Genomic DNA, 16,304 nt, shown 5'->3' with positions numbered 1-16,304 from the left:
AAAGAAATGATGTTTCAGTCTGTAAAATAAAGGGACATTGGATGTAAATTCTTTGAATATTGCATTGGTTGATCACGTGTTCTGTTCGATCTGGTTTAAGTTCTATTAAAAGCAGTGTTTGAATGTATTCTTGTAAAGGCCTTTGTAACCAAAAGCAGCTTATATAACACAGGTATAGCTCAGGTGATCTGTTTTATATAAGCAGAAACTTGAGGATTAAACTTGAATGAACTCAAGCCCAGCCCAGTATGATATTTCCACATTATTTTGGTTTTGTCAGGACTTGCTTGATCCTACATCCTACCGGGTTTTTTTTCTTTTTCTTCTTTTTTTAAGTAGATCATAAGTCACATACAGACAGGTTCATGAGTATTTGGACAGCAGCACTTTTTTTTTTACTTTGCTGCTGGATTTAAAAGGAACCACAGGAATTAACCAAATGTATTGCATAATTTGGTTAGCGATTACAGCTATTTATTTACATAGGCTCTCCATTTTCAGAGGCTTAAAAGTAATTGCCCACTTGACTGATTTAAATCATATCACTCATACCACATACCAGCTGTTAAACATGGAGGCAATATTATGGTAGTATTGCTGCCAATGACCAGTGCCAACGTCTTAAAGAAGTAGCACCAAGAAATGTGGAGCGTAAAAAATTATGCATTTTGCCCAATATGCATTCTGTCAAATACGGCAAAACTGGTAGGATGATGCTTCAAACCATAGGATGATGAGCCAAACCATATTGTGAAAGCAATCAAAGATTTTTCAATTACTTAAGACAATGCATTAAAGCATTTAAAAGGGGAAACTCAGCCTTTGATGATATCCATGGGTTGCAGATTTTAGGGAGTCATTAACAGCAAATAGTTGAATAGTTAAAAAAATATCTTAAATTATACTGAAGAAAAAAAACCCTGAACATTTCCATTACATCATTAATGCTTGCGTTTAAATGCACGTTGTGGTTTATAGAGGCAAAATACAAAAATGTGTTTTTTCACAATCCAACTACTTAAGTGTGTGTGTGTGTGTGTGTGTGCAGTTCAAATAAATGCATATATTTTATATAAATAAATATTTAATATATAAATATGATTGACTTACTATATAAGCATTATTGACAGCTTTTTTATTCAAGCTCTTAAACAATTCCAGGTAATAATTTTGCTGCTATACTGCAGCCTTTGCAAAAGTTACTGGAAGAACTGAAATATTTCCATCTTAGTTAAAAACTAAAGAAACATGAAAGAAACAACAAAACAATCACCAGACTGCACATTATATTCAAGTTGTGCTGGTGTTCCTCGTTGACACCCTTCAAAAGTTGTTTTCAGAATCAGCCTTTTCTTCAATAGTAGATTTAGAGTGAATCCTGAGGTCCAAAAAGACCTTCCACCGACTTCACTTATAACTGATTGGTCAGACTTTTTATTTTTTCCAATGGTTCTTTTTAAAATATGGTGCATGTTTTAGACTTCCCTCCTTCAGTAACTTCGGGTACTGAGAAAGATGGACAGGAAAAAAGAGGGGATTTATTAGAGCAAAAGAATTACGTGCTCTACTATCACACAGAAGCCGTTTGATTAAAAGTATTTTTATGTTTAACCGATAATTTTAAAAGAATTCAATAAAATCATTGGTATGCTGTTAACATGGTGGGCTATTATTTATTTATTGCCACTAAATGAATCATGTTTTTTAGGATTAATCAGTGGCTTTAAACAGACCTTTTTTGTCCTCCTGTTTCTTCTTTTCATTCTCAATCGCATCTAGTTTAGCTTGATATGCATCTGCCAGCTCTTTCCAGTGTGATCTATTGTTGTTCAGTCCATCAAACATGGGAGTGATCTCTTTATGGAATCTAGAAAATTCCTGTATGAGCAAAAAAACAATTTCAGTTACTCCACAAGCTTTTTTTTAATTATAAAAGTAAATAATAAGCAGGTATTTTAAATTAAGGCAAATTCACCTTGTACACAAATGAGCAGACAAAATCAATGAAGCCACACTGCATCTTGGGCAGCTCATCTGCCTTCCTCCGATCCATCATGGGCTGAGGAAAGATTTTTCAGAAACAAATATTTATGCTGGATAAAACCTGGATAAACTATCCAAATTGAGCTTTTAGTTTTAATGTACTTTATAAAATAATGATAACAATTAGGTGGAAAAAAAACATTCTAAATTACTCACAATAGGTTCTTGATCAAGTACAGTCCTCTCTAGGTCTCCCTGCTCCCAGAATTCAGCAGCCACCATTAGGGCCACCTTCATAATGATCAATAAAACTATTTATAAAGTTGTTGATAAAACAAGTAAATAATTGGAGTGTATATTATCAGTGACATGCCTTGCTTTGGACCTCCCATGGTTTTGTGATGGCAGACAGGTCACACCCAGTCATCATCATTGCCCTAAGTTTAATCAGAAAGAACAAGATTATTAGCATATGTTAAAATTAATGCCCAGTATAAATATTTAATTAATTCCCAAAATATCTAGCTTTCGGCTTGAACGCAGAAGAAATGTTATTTACATGATGATTTCTTTCCGGATAGGATTGTTGGCTACAAAGTTAATGGCTTCTTTTTCATCTGTCATTCCTTCTGTGGCATCAACAATCTTCTGGAACATTGTTCTTTTTCTGTGAGGTATGGAATCATCAGCACATTTAGACAAACCAATTATATTTCAGACGGACTAATGCAAATCATAGGAAAAGGAACAAGACCTACTTGAAATACAATGCCAGATCAGTGGCAATGATGCAGACATCGTGTAAATGCTGTACTGTTTCAAACTGCCGTTTCTGTAGACTCTGAAAAATGTTTAGGTTCTGCAGGCGAATGAAAAGAAAACATTGAAATGGATCTACATAAATATATGGCCAAACTTTGCCTCAAGGTATGGAGCACACAGGATGTTACTGCTGACTGTAGCATTATAATTTATTTTCAATATAGAGCCTAAACCTGTTCTGGCATGACAATGTCTCTGTGCAAACAAAGTGAGGTCAAAGAAAACATGAAAGAACTCTTTGACCTGCAGGGAATCCTGAACTAAACACCACTGATCACTTTTGAATGAATCAGAATACTAACTGCACCCCAGGCCTTCTTGCCCGACATCTCACAAATCCCCAATTTGTTAGAAAGCTGTCACAATGGAGTGTTAATAACATTAAAGTGTGGTTTAAATTAAGTGTGGACCACAAACCTTTGGCCACAGTGTATATAAATCTTACATTAGCTTTATATACAGAATGTGTAATACATTTTGTGTTTCCAAACCTCATCTGCCATAAGAGTCTTGCTATATTCAAGGTGGTGCCTCTCCAGAATAGATGATCCATGAAGTCTGGCCAAAGGTGAAGCACTCCTGCAATGGAAATCGTATGAGTGAGTCTGTGATAAAAACAGTACATATCTGTGATTAAAACAACATTCAATTTCATACTTAGTCTGATAGAGATTGTTGGTACCCCTGTGGTCAATATCATGGCAAAAAGCAGCCGCCACCATCGCAAAGGCATCAAGGTCTGAGTAATATTTTCTCAGCTTTCCGGTCTGTTTGGAGCCGACAGGTAAAGGACAAAATAACAGTTTCAGAACTAAAAAAATAATACTTATGTAATTCTATTTTATTTAAATTACCCACCTTATCTTTCAAACTATATTTTATAGATACATCAGGGTGACAGTTTCAACTGATCATTTGAGTACACAGTGTTCTGTACTCATTGTGAACTTGCACCTACTGGGATGGCCATGTGTTTGATGAGATCAAGGTTAACCTTATCCTGATATTGTTTACATGTCTATTATACTCTGAGAGCTAGGTGGCTGATGCAGCATGACATGACTGACCTTTCTTTTGAAACTAAATAATTGTTCAAATAACACTCCTCAGTAATAACCAAACAATTTAATAAGAACATTTGAACCTGGTCATTGTTGCAATTATCCTATCAGCCATTAATTTGACAACAGCACAATGTGCAAAATCATAGAGATACAGGTAAATAGCTTTAGTTAACGTTCACACCAAACATGAGAATTAGGAAAATGTTATCTCAGTGACATATGTTTGTTAGTGCAAGACAGAGTAGTCCGAATGTATTAGACACCGGTGTTCTTCACACACAGTCTCTACACTTATTTAGGATGGTGTGAATAAACTCACTTAGTGACATTTCCATAAGTGAAAAATAGAAGATACAGTAGGTAAAGTAGTTCAAATAGACTTCGTTAAGCAGATCTGGTACAGCAATAATGGACCACACCAGAATCTTTCCCTATTTGCTAACAACACATATCTGAGGTTACTATACTAAAGATGGTCTCTTTAGAATTATACAGTTACCTGGTTTGATGAAATTTAGATTTCTTCTCTGACAAAAAAATTCAAGATAAAAATTTGAACAACAGCATTAATCCATTTGATAAATATGTGCAAACCCCTTTAGGGTCACAGTTTAGCCAATATACTTACAGCACTATGTGCACCATGTTACAATGCAAAATTAATCTAAAACTGGTTCCATGAGCCTGACTATTAGTTCGGTACTCTTCACTGGGCTTCATATTCACGAAATCTAAATACAATATAACATCTTTTGGATGTGGTTGAAAGCGATTTACATTCAATACTTTTGCTGCAACTGTGTATTCAATCATGTCAACATTGACAAAAATCCCAAAGGAATGTTTTCAACACCTTGTGGAATCCATGCCATGAAGAACTGAAATATTCTGATAGCAAATATGGTCTTAACACAGTGTAAATAATAACTGGTAGTTAATGGGGAGATTAGGGAATGTATTAAACCAGAGATTATAGAGGTTATAGAACTTACCGTCTCTCAGCTGTTAAAATACAGGTCCTGAAACAAATTAAATCTAACACTGAAAATGAATAAATATTTCTCACCTGCAGTAAACAAAACATTGTCTGACCCACATTGAAGCCATGCCTCCAGTTATGGTAAGTGATGTCTCTGTATCCCTTTCTGACTGTGTACATCCATCTAGTTAGAACCTGTGGTAAGTTTTGTAAAACAAGTTACTAGGTGATACAAGCTAGATCTTCTGATTTAAGAAAAAGGAAGAAAATGTAATTCTAAGGATGTTATATAAATCTAACTAGTACAGACTGTACAGCAGTTAAACTTAATTTACTTAAAAATAAACTTAGTATTAAATACATATTTTGATAGAGCAAATAATCACATGCAATTACTGCTAGTTCATTTACAATCTTTGAATTTGTTCATTACAAAGTACTGTCACTGCTGTTTTAAATTAGATTGATATTATTAACAAAATAATATTATACTTATAATTCCTAACTATCCATATAACCAATTCATAAAACAGCATGCATTTTTTAATTGTCTTAAACGGTAAAGTGTGCATGATATTTAGAAATTTAGATTATGTGAAAATGTAACTGACCTCTGGTGGAACTTTGAACTTCTCCACCACACCAAGTTCAAAAAAACAGCGGATGCCACACTTGATAAGATCAACTTCAGACAGAGGAAAGTCACTAAAGTGAAACTCCAGCAGGTCAACATCCTTGGCTTCTGGTATGTTTGCCCTCTGTTTAAGATTATGTACAATATTTTAAACCCACTTCTGGAAATATTGCATGCTGATGAGAAACTGTTGACTAATTATGAGATGCTATAGTGGATGCTATTACTCATTTACTCAATGTAGAAAGACAAAAAAAAAACAAATTTACCAAGAGTTTGTACATTTCTTTTTGATCACACTCCTCTGGTTCTTTGTTAAGCTTCTCCTTTGTGTTCTACAAAGCAAGAACAGTGCATGTAAAATGGGAAAGAGTTACACTGAACTTTATTAAAAAAAAAAGATTGTACATTTCATAATGTAGTGGGCTCACCAAGATCTCCTTGACCTCATTCACAGTTGCACGTGTTTGATACAAAACCATCTCCTGAGCAATGTCTTTCTTCCACTCCATTCTGTTCAACTTATCATAAGTGTCACAGCTGAGTACAGACCATCCCAGGAATTGTGTGAGGGCCTGTTTTAGAAGATGCTTGTAAGATGAAACCTCAAAACACAGCCCTTTATCTACCAATGTCTGAAGCATTTAATTAATTAAATGGTAATGGTAATGGTAGTGTCTGTTTCACCTCAGTGATTTGCTCATCTTGCTCCTCAAATGGTTTGCCATCTTTTCGGTTGAAGAAAGTGGCAATGCCTACAATTTCCTCTTTTTTGTTGACAATCGGAAGAGACAAGACATTCTTAATGACAAAGCCTGTTTCATCCACTGCTGTTTTCTGAGGTCAGAATAAGCAGGCAAAGACATTAGGAAAATAGATCCAATTTAATAGTAAAGCTCATGAGCATGTCTTTCTGTGTAAATAACAATGATCTGGCTTGATGTTAACGTGGCATGTTTCAGATGACCAATGTCAAGCTTAGGTCAGAACGGCATGCACTGCCCAACGTATTTTGTCCAAAGTCAAAATGATATTAAAATATGCTCAATACCTCAATACCACTGCACACCTGCACTTTTTAAAACTGTATGAAATCCTTTTTATTGTGGAATCAGATGTTGCAAATATTTAATATAATCCCTGTCCCAAAGCACATAAAGCACAATAGACGTCCCCAAAGCACAACAGAGTCTTGTTTTTGTTTTGTCACACATCTTTATATGTTCTTGTATAGACACTCAAGTATTTCATGTTATAGTTGATACAACTATTATTGTATTCACATCTATAGTGTAATTATAGTATAACAGCTGATTCTGTTCACCATACCTGGAATGTGAAGTACTCATCAGCTGCAACATTCATCATGTTACAAATCTGCAAACAGCAGCAATGTATATTTTTTACATTGCACAACACATTCACTTTGCACTATACACCACAGACAACCAAAGATTTTAATATTTTGAACTGTAGATTCGCGGTGATAGACCAAATGGTTACTAACATTTTTAAGAAGCTTGGTGAGTATCATGTACATGATGTGCATGACAGTGTTGTTTTATAAGATGTGTACTTACAAAGCCATTTTCAGCTACATAGGTGGGGAGTCCACTAACAAGGGCCCAGTGATCTGCAGGAGGTCCCCTGCAAAGAAATTGAAATGCATCACAATACAACTTGGTAGGCAATTCATAGCAGAACACGTTCAGTATGCAGGGTGTACTTTGTTTTTGTTTAAATACAAATAGTACTTACGGTATGACTTTGATTTCTTCCTTAGCTTCTAAAAGATAATCAATGATTTTGTAGAAGTTTATTTCCTGTGAAGCACACAAATAAATATTTCAGTCATACTGACTGCCTAAATCTACATTTTACGTTTTAAATAAGATAAAACTGTAGTGGAAAGACACATACCCTCCCATCAGGTGTCTTAGGCCCCTTGTATGGTTCCACATCTCCCAATTTAATTGGCCACTCATCATAGAATTCCTAAACCAGATCAACACAAAGGTTGGGTTTGAAGAATATTTCAAGACTGGGAAAGATCTATGACAGCTGAGTGATGTGTGTCTGCTATGAATGACATGCCTTTTCTTTGGTCATATCCAGTAGCCCCACAGAGTATCTTTCACACTGCAGGTAGGTTCTTACAGTGTACAACACTTTGTGAAACTGTCTCTCAATGTCTGTCAACTCTTCAAATACTTTGCTGGCAGACCAGAGAAGAACCTGCAATATCAGTTAAAAAGCAATACGTGTGAGGCCTTGCCATTGACTTTATACATCATGGAAGATTTACAGGATGTTCTTGTCCACTGACGAGTTACCTGACTTCTTCTGGATTCCACATTCCACATATAATTGGTGTAATGCTGAATAACAATGACTGAGGCAAAGTTTAGGTACTTGTTGAAGAGCTTTAAAGAGAGCAAAATGTATGTTTTAATAGATTGTCTGTTTATGGCAACTAAAATAACATAAAATCTTATGATAAATGTTTAAATTGGTTCCATTTTACTAACTTGAAAAAACACAGTGTAAACAGTGCAATACCTGAAGTATGACCGGAAAAGTTTAACGGTACTGAATGCATTTCTGAATGCAGCCTGCCCGGAAAATGAGTAAGCAACTTTCCAGTTCCTAGCCTTTTAATAAACAGACTATTGTGAAGGGATGAGGTCATTTCCCAAATGAAATGTATATGACCATTTAGAACAAAGGAAGCTGTAGTTGCAACTGAATCTTCACAATCAATATAATTGCTGTCATATCAGTGTGATCATTTGATTGCATATAATATATACTGGTGTATCTTTATACCATTAATTACTCCTACTGCAATTTTCCTTGCAATTTAGCTTTGTGACAGTAGTGGGACCATAGCACGCTAGTGTTTTTTTGCGTGTCCCTCAGTTCTTCTTACAAATGTAATATAATGTCAGCTTTGTAATGTGTAATTGTGTGACTGTTCCCAGTGCATAGTAGAAACATTTCACACTTACATTTTCATCTGCTTTGGAGAATTCTGTTTCATCGACTTTGTTTATTGCCATGATAATCCCCAGCAGATCCTTTCCACACATGATGGGGGCAGCTATCATGTTTTTAGTGGTGTAGCCTGTTTGTTTGTCTACAAAGTCACTGAACCTGGGATTCTTGTTAAAAGAAAATAGTCAGATGATCATTTACTGAACATAACTGATGGCTTTATCATCACCAGACAGCATACTCAGGTGTGTCTTGTTTGAATAAAACGAATTGTATTAAATAAACAACTAAATGAATAGAGGAATGAATAATGTGAGAACATTTATTTTACTTTCATAATAATTATTTTTTTAATTCTGATTTGTAAAAAAAAATTTTGTTGCATGCAGTCTACTTTGTTTAATGAGACATATATTGAAGACCATAATCAAAATCAAAGATCTAATGACTATTATTTATGGCTTAAGATTGTAAACTAAATAAAATTTCTATTTATATCTTTTAGGATCTATTGGCTATATATGTCCAATTATTGTCTGTAGCTCAAGTAGTGTTTAATATAATTGGCTTTGGCCATTTAATGTTAAAATATTTAAAACATTTTCTAACTTAATGCTTTTATGGGTGGTGGTATATATAATTTTTTATATTTTTATAGCAAATACACATTCTCTAATGCTTTAAAGCCTTATACACTCTTCTACAAGAGTCATTTATTTGTAAAAAATAAAACAAAAAAAGACCTCTCTAAACGTTGATATTCGAAGTTGATATTACTTCGTAAATAACACTGTCCTAAAAGTAAAAAACACTTACGTATAAGACAAAAACTTCATTTTAAATATGACAATATTTTAACAAAAGCTAGTATCTTCTTATTTTATTCTAAAATTGGAATCCATGGATGTGTAAGAGCTTGGCTTTATTTGAATAGTTTTTTCCTCAACTGGACCTTTACCTTGTACTGGTGTACAAATAGCATCTAAATTTGATATTAAATGTTCTCACCTAAAATTGCTTCTATTTTTATTTATAAACAAATAGATAAATCATATAACACTATATGTATTTGGATGTAGGTAGGAGTCTTTTTTTCCCTTTTTATGCTATAACACAATTTGTATGTTCTTTTGTTTGGCAAATTACAATCTTATGCTTGCAATTAAAAAATAATAATAATCATTGGTATAAGCATTAAACATCATGGTCAACAAAAAAGAACATTATTTTTATTTTTTGATCCTGCACTCACCTGCTTCACATCAGGTATGTTAACTCCCTTCTTGTTTGTGGCTATTTGCCCAACTATACCGATGTCAGTGGGGAACACAATTTCAGAAGATGGGTTGACCAAATTACTCTCATATTTGGAGGTAGAGGTAATGTCAAAAAGACATGTGGCCAGCTCTGGGATTCCATTCCTAGCTCGACATATAAAGTAGCTGCATCGATCTGCATTCACTAGCATACATATTCTCTGAAGGACTGTGTGCAAGCTCTTTTCCATGACTGGTTCGCTCTGTAATTCCCTGACCAGATCAAAAATGATAGCCGCTTCTTGGATCTGAGATACATCTTTGTAGGAGGCTGGATCTTTAATATCTAGCTTCTCTGTGAAAGCAGCGGTGATGACCTCAGGCTGCATCTTCTTATCGAAATACTCTTTTGCAAACTGCGGGTTATTCTCCAAGTATTTTTCCACACTGTCCTTGTCTGCCATGTTGTATCAAGTATAATGATGTCCTTAAAAGAGATGCATCACCTGCAAGAATCTAGAAGAAGAAGGAACAGTATTGCTTTCCTTATTGGACCTCTACTTCACCTAATCGCATCCTATACTATAGTGATGAATAAGGAACAAATGGCTCCTGGCCTCCTCTGTCAAGCTGGAAGACTACAGTGGCTTACAGGCTGAAGGGATCAAAGCAACTGCTAATTAAAGTGACGTCATGACATTAAAGCACCTAAGCTTTCTTAACCTGCAAATCCCCATACAGATCATTTTACATTTCACAATCCAATCAGTGGCAAGTGTTCCTTTTTTGCAGTAAATGTCATGATGTGGTATGTTAAACATCAACAATTTCTCTGGAATAAGATTTAAATAGTAACAATCATTATACTTAGACCAGGGAAATTAACCTGCTTGAACCAGTTCCTCATTCTGGTTCTCTGATCCTACAGGTATGTTCATAACATATCTGAAATGAGAAATCACAAACAGGAATGCTGTTGAAAGTTCTTTATTTATCCTGTTAATCACAGCTAACAGTCTTGAATTTATACTAAACATAAAACTAAATCTATTATTTACTATAGAAATTTTTTCCTGGTTTCATATCAATAATTGAAGCAAAATCTGCATTTCTTTAAAGAATTCTAACAATAAAGTTAGTGTACCGTTTTGGCTTTTGCACTACCTTCATAAAAGCCTGCTGTAATTATTCCTTTTGCGCTCAAGGATCAATTTCCAACAATAGGACAAAGACTGACTCCTTATGCTTCTGACTGCAAAAATAAGGGTCGAAACTTTTTTCTATTTTTGAGGGAGGGAAAGAAGATGCTCCAAAATCAGACAGCAGAAAGCTTTGCAACTTTGGTACTTGGCACAGAAAATCCAGGATTAAACAAGAGGTGATTACTAGGATGTCCTTACTTGAATAGGTTTGAACTGGGAATTGGTTACACACTGAATTTACAGGCTGGAGCTACCAAAAATGGTCTAGCATATAAACCAGCATAGAAAAGATTTTGATTTAGGTATTTAATACCTTTCACTATTCTGATGGTCAGTACTGTAATATTAAGGTTTTTAAAAGTTGGACATAGACAATAGCTAATATAGCTAATCAGTGTCTATTGCTGTGTAGCCTCCAAATGTCTCCTTTGGAAACTCTGTCTTCCATGCATCATTGTTGTTCATGTTTTAGTGTAACAAATTATTCTTTTGTTTCCTTCTATTCATGCTAGTTTTAAAGCAATTAAAATGCTAGTACAGTAAACAGCCATGCAGCTTTTGCACCATCAGGTGATTTCTAAAGAAAAACTGCTTAAAACATGTACAAAGCCCATGCAGCAATTACTTGTCTCTGTAATTTGTCTCTTACTTCATTACTGCTGAAGACATATAATGATACATCAACATCAACAACAGTTGGTAATATTATAAATATTTTAGAAAGTAGAACTGCAGTGGATAGCATTGTTATCTCAGCTCCAATAGCCCTTGTTTGATCTTGTGGTTGGGCTACCATCTGTATGGAGTTCTCCCTGTGTCCAGATGTTCTCTGATTCAACCCTACATTTGAAAAACATGTTGGTATGTGAATCAGCTACACTAAATTACTACATCTAATAATTACTTTTTGGTCCTTAATTACATTAAAAACACGTTTAAAATGTGGTGAACATAAACACTGAAACAGGCAGCACAAGTCAAAACATAGACAAAATATCCCCCCAAGCAAATTAACAAAATACACTCAGCACGGTTCTGAGTCTGCTTGTAAGAATATATGATGAAAAGTAGACATGAGAAATCTGATTCCAGTATACTTGCTGTTACGTGTCTGTGCTGTTTTGGGGAAGAGGAGAGAAGAGGAAAGAAGAGGAGAGAGAACTGGTTGCTAGTTGTCCTGGTTTCTAGTTGTCTCTGTTACAGTGGGTACGGAAAGTATTCAGACCCCCTTAAATTTTTCACTCTTTGTTATATTGCAGCCATTTGCTAAAATCATTTAAGTTCATTTTTCTTCCTGATTAATGTACACATAGCACCCCATATTGACAGAAAAACACAGAATTGTTGACATTGTTGCAGATTTATTAAAAAAGAAAAACTGAAATATCACATGGTCCTAAGTATTCAGACCCTTTGCTCAGTATTTAGTAGAAGCACCATTTTAATCTAATACAGCCATGAATCTTTTTGGGAAAGATGCAACAAGTTTTTCACACCTGGATTTCGGGATCCTTTGCCATTCCTCCTTGCAGATCCTCTCCAGTTCTGTCAGGTTGGATGGTAAACATTGGTGGACAGCCAATTTTAGATCTCTCCAGAGATGCTCAATTGGGTTTATGTAAGGGCTGGGCCATTTAAGAACAGTCATGGAGTTGTTGTGAAGCCACTCCTTCGTTATTTTAGCTGTGTGCTTAGGGTCATTGTCTTGTTGGAAGGTAAATCTCCGGCCCAGTCTGAGGTCCAGAGCACTCTGGAGAAGGTTTTTGTCCAGGATATTCCTGTACTTGGCCGCATTCATCTTTTCATTGATTGCAACCAGTCGTCCTGTCCCTGCAGCTGAAAAACACCCCCACAGCATGATGCTGCCACCACCATGCTTCACTGTTGGGACTGTATTGGACAGGTGATGAGCAGTACCTGGTTTTCTCCGCACATACCGCTTAGAATTAAGGCCAAAAAGTTCTATCTTGGTCTCATCAGACCAGAGAATCTTATTTCTCACCATCTTGGAGTCCTTCAGTTGTTTTTTAGCAAACTCTCTGTGGGCTTTTCATGCTTCCATCGGGCCACTCTGCCATTAAAGCCCCGACTGGTGGAGGGCTGCAGTGAGGGTTGCAACTTTCTCCAATCTCCCGACTGCATCTCTGGAGCTCAGCCACAGTGATCTTTGGATTCTTCTTTACCTCTCTCACCAAAGGCTCTTCTCCCCCGATAGCTCAGTTTGGCCAGACGGCCAGCTCTAGGAAGGGTTCTGGTCGTCCCAAATGTCTTCCATTTAAGGATTATGGAGGCCACTGTGCTCTTAGGAACCTTAAGTGCAGCAGAAATATTTTTGTAACCTCGGCCAGATCTGTGCCTTGCCACAATTCTAGTCTCTGAGCTCTTCAGGCAGTTCCTTTGACCTCATGATTCTCATTTGCTCTGACATGCATTGTGATCTGTAAGGTCTTATATAGACAGGTGTGTGGCTTTCCTAATCAAGTCCAATCAGTATAATCAAAAACAGCTGGACTCAAATGAAGGTGTAGAACTATCTCAAGGATGATCAGAAGAAATAGATAGCACCTGAGTTAAATATATGAACGTCACAGCAAGGGGTTTGAATACTTGAATACTCTTTTTTAATAAATCTGCAACAATGTCAACAATTCTGTGTTTTTCTGTCAATATGGGGTGCTATGTGTACAATAATGAGAAAAAAGAAATTAACTTAAACTATTTTAGCAAATGGCTGCAATATAACAAAGAGTGGAAATTTAAGGGGGTCTGAATACTTTCCGTACCCACTGTATACTAGCTCACCTGGTTTGAGAACAGGTAATAACGTGCGTGCACCTACATTCCACCACGTAGGTTTCACCATTGTTTAGACACCCTAGGTAGAGGGCAGGTGCCACCCACTGTATTTTTATGACAGCGTAGCCTAGTGTAGTCAGCTAGTCTGTTGCTGTTTGTTAGTTAGGTTAAGCTTCCAAAATACACTCTAGAGTAGACCTTTTTATTATGTTCATTTCATCGGCACTGTCCATGTCCCCCCCCAGCAAATTAAATAAAATAAACTCAGCACTGTTCTGAGACTGCTTGTAAGTATATATGATGTAAAGTAGTCATGAGAAATTTGATTCCAGTATACTTGCAAAGTCTGTAAAACTGGTGTATACAAATGTACATCTGGGGATTTTTGTGCTGGTGGACTGCTGGTGGTCTGCTTAACAACAAGAAAAGACAGTTGTCCCTTCATTGCCTTATGTGTTCCAACATGTTTTATCTTAAAAGGAGGTAAGTATAAGAAATAATATCAAATAAATATAGGGATCATATGTGCAGGAGTGATGGTTAATACATAGTGTTGTTTTTCTAGATGCTTATTACACTTAATGTTTCGTAACAGGGTTGTGCAAGTTCTCCTGGGAGGGACAAAATGAGCAAATGTTTTCTTGGATATATGAGACTCTTGCAGTTATGCAAAAAAAACTGTCCAATGAACAAAATGCTTGGAGTGTGGGTTTTCAGTTACTGGGTGGGATTGTGAAATTGTCTGCAAGTTTGCCCTATATAAGCTCAGTGTGTAACAGTGTTGCACTGATTCTCATCCAGTACGTCTGCTAAGGTATGGTCTTGTCTAATTAATTTTCGTTAAACATCTGGAAAACATCTGCTTGGCTATTTCTTTACTGTTAGAACAAATTGGAAAGAATGTGTATGTAAAATGTTTGTTAGTTAATAAAAAAAAAAATCTATTTTGTCTTATCTGTCATGCTGCAGATTCTACAAACAGCAATATGCTGAGGCTCACTATTGCCCTTTGTGTCCTGACCATAGCCTGGGCACAAGACTGTCAAGTTAGCAATATCCCAGTAAAAGAGGACTTTGACAGGTACAGGGTAAGCAACATTTTACAGCTTTTAATCTACTCATTGTTCATGTGGTCATGTTTTTTGTTCGATTCTTGCCATTCTGTGGTCACAATTTACTGTGCATGTTACAGTTCCAAGGAACATGGTATGCTGTAGCCAAGAAAGACCCAACAGGACTTTTCCTTTTGGATAATGTTGTGGCAAATTATAAAGTGGAGGAAGATGGAAAAATGACAGCCACTGCATATGGCAGAGTCATCATTCTAAAGTTAGTTAAAGATACTTAAAGTTAAAGGTTACACCTAAAGGAAACATTTTTTCCAACATTTCAAATGCCATTAATCACTCTTCTAAATTCTCTCTTTATTATTTCACATTTTAGCAACTGGGAGACATGTGCCAACATGTTTTCCACATTCGAAGAAACTGAAAACCCTGCCAAGTTGAAAATAAGATACTGGGGTGCAGCTGCATATCTCCAGAGTGGATGTAAGTGAAACTATGGCTTTTCACTTTGGGGGGAAAGAATCCTATGCAAACAGTCAGAGTGACCGTGTGCAAATGTGTGCAATGTCCAGAAAGTACAAGTGTACACAATGTATGTGTGTACACAATGTATAAGTGTGCGCAATGTCCAGTGTGTAATATATAACAGAATGGACGGATGTCTATGGTAAACAGTAAGTCCCAAAAATGAAAATGCCTATAGATATGCTGCAGTGACCAATGTGCATTTTGCTCAGCGCAGTGGCTGAATGTGAGTCCAAGGATGTCTGGTATTAGGACTTTTTTTTAGAAAAACAAACAAAAAACTTTGACTTTAACCCTATTCTTGGCTCATAGTGAAACTCTTGTCTTGTTTTTGATTGTCCTACAAGATGATGACCACTGGGTCATTGACACTGATTATGACAACTACGCCGTGCACTACGCCTGCAGAGAGCTGGATACAGATGGCACCTGTCTGGATAGCTACTCCTTTATCTTCTCCCGACACCCAAGTGGTTTAAGGCCTGAGGACCAAATGATTGTGACACAGAAGAAGCAAGAAATTTGTCTTCTTGGCAAATACAGGCGGGTTGCTCACACCGGTAAGTGATAGCTTGTGAATGCTGTGACATTGACTTTAAAAATTAAATGCACTCCATAACCTCACACACCACTTAAAGTTAGATGTTGCAAATCTACTTGATGACTGCAATTTTCTTTATTTTGCAGGTTTCTGTGATGCCTGATTCTATGATTCTCAAGGCTATTGCCAATAGCTTTTTGTTGCATTTCAGTGTCAATACAAGTGTAAATAAACCCAAATATAATTCTGAACATAATTCATTAACCAGAATAGAACCACAGAACTACAATGAGTGAATAATGACTCTTTTACAATGATTGTTGTATTACATAACCTGAATATTTTTCAATAAAATGTTTAAATTGGATACAGTGAGTCTTATTGCAAATGTAATCAACATACAGCACTATGATTTAAGCAATGAAGACTTTAGACAACATT

The 16,304-nt window shown here is 36.0% G+C and overlaps 2 protein-coding genes across 2 annotated transcripts; one reads left to right on the top strand and one right to left on the bottom strand.

Moving 5' to 3' along the window:
• Positions 1–1,116: 1,116 nt before the first annotated feature.
• pde6c (phosphodiesterase 6C, cGMP-specific, cone, alpha prime) lies at positions 1,117–10,368 on the bottom strand. The gene is made up of 22 exons (XM_046854260.1): positions 9,729–10,368; positions 8,491–8,643; positions 7,816–7,905; positions 7,577–7,717; positions 7,403–7,477; positions 7,241–7,305; positions 7,063–7,129; positions 6,812–6,859; positions 6,170–6,319; positions 5,914–6,057; positions 5,752–5,817; positions 5,460–5,606; positions 4,936–5,043; positions 3,463–3,572; positions 3,297–3,384; positions 2,742–2,842; positions 2,543–2,650; positions 2,357–2,420; positions 2,200–2,274; positions 1,976–2,059; positions 1,734–1,878; positions 1,117–1,506 (listed from the first exon to the last, which is right to left on the bottom strand). The coding sequence occupies exons 1-22, from the start codon at positions 10,194–10,196 to the stop codon at positions 1,457–1,459; spliced, it is 2,547 nt and encodes an 848-aa protein (XP_046710216.1). The 5' UTR covers positions 10,197–10,368; the 3' UTR covers positions 1,117–1,456.
• A 4,024-nt stretch (positions 10,369–14,392) lies between these two features.
• Positions 14,393–16,230, top strand: rbp4 (retinol binding protein 4, plasma). Its single transcript, XM_046854650.1, has 6 exons — positions 14,393–14,544; positions 14,700–14,818; positions 14,923–15,059; positions 15,174–15,280; positions 15,670–15,882; positions 16,010–16,230. Exons 2-6 carry the CDS (start codon positions 14,717–14,719, stop codon positions 16,024–16,026), a joined length of 576 nt encoding a protein of 191 aa, XP_046710606.1. The 5' UTR covers positions 14,393–14,544; positions 14,700–14,716; the 3' UTR covers positions 16,027–16,230.
• The last annotated feature ends 74 nt before the right edge of the window (positions 16,231–16,304 follow it).

This window comes from Silurus meridionalis, chromosome 7 (genome assembly GCF_014805685.1).
Source record: "Silurus meridionalis isolate SWU-2019-XX chromosome 7, ASM1480568v1, whole genome shotgun sequence".
Taxonomy (NCBI): domain Eukaryota; kingdom Metazoa; phylum Chordata; class Actinopteri; order Siluriformes; family Siluridae; genus Silurus; species Silurus meridionalis.
The sequence above is the reverse complement of the archived record's forward strand: the minus strand, read 5'-3'. Positions and strand labels throughout refer to the sequence as shown.

What these genes read in the sequence shown, in the direction of transcription:
- pde6c (XM_046854260.1), bottom strand. Translation starts at nt 10,196, where the DNA reads ATGGCAGACAAGGACAGTGTGGAAAAATACTTGGAGAATAACCCGCAG. An exon ending in CTAAGACACCTGATGGGAGG is followed by an intron (nt 7,306 to 7,402) that starts GTATGTGTCTTT and finishes TGTGCTTCACAG; the next exon opens with GAAATAAACTTCTACAAAAT. An exon ending in GATCTGGCATTGTATTTCAA is followed by an intron (nt 2,651 to 2,741) that starts GTAGGTCTTGTT and finishes CATACCTCACAG; the next exon opens with AAAAAGAACAATGTTCCAGA.
- rbp4 (XM_046854650.1), top strand. Translation starts at nt 14,717, where the DNA reads ATGCTGAGGCTCACTATTGCCCTTTGTGTCCTGACCATAGCCTGGGCA. An exon ending in AGGACTTTGACAGGTACAGG is followed by an intron (nt 14,819 to 14,922) that starts GTAAGCAACATT and finishes TGCATGTTACAG; the next exon opens with TTCCAAGGAACATGGTATGC. An exon ending in TGCATATCTCCAGAGTGGAT is followed by an intron (nt 15,281 to 15,669) that starts GTAAGTGAAACT and finishes TTGTCCTACAAG; the next exon opens with ATGATGACCACTGGGTCATT.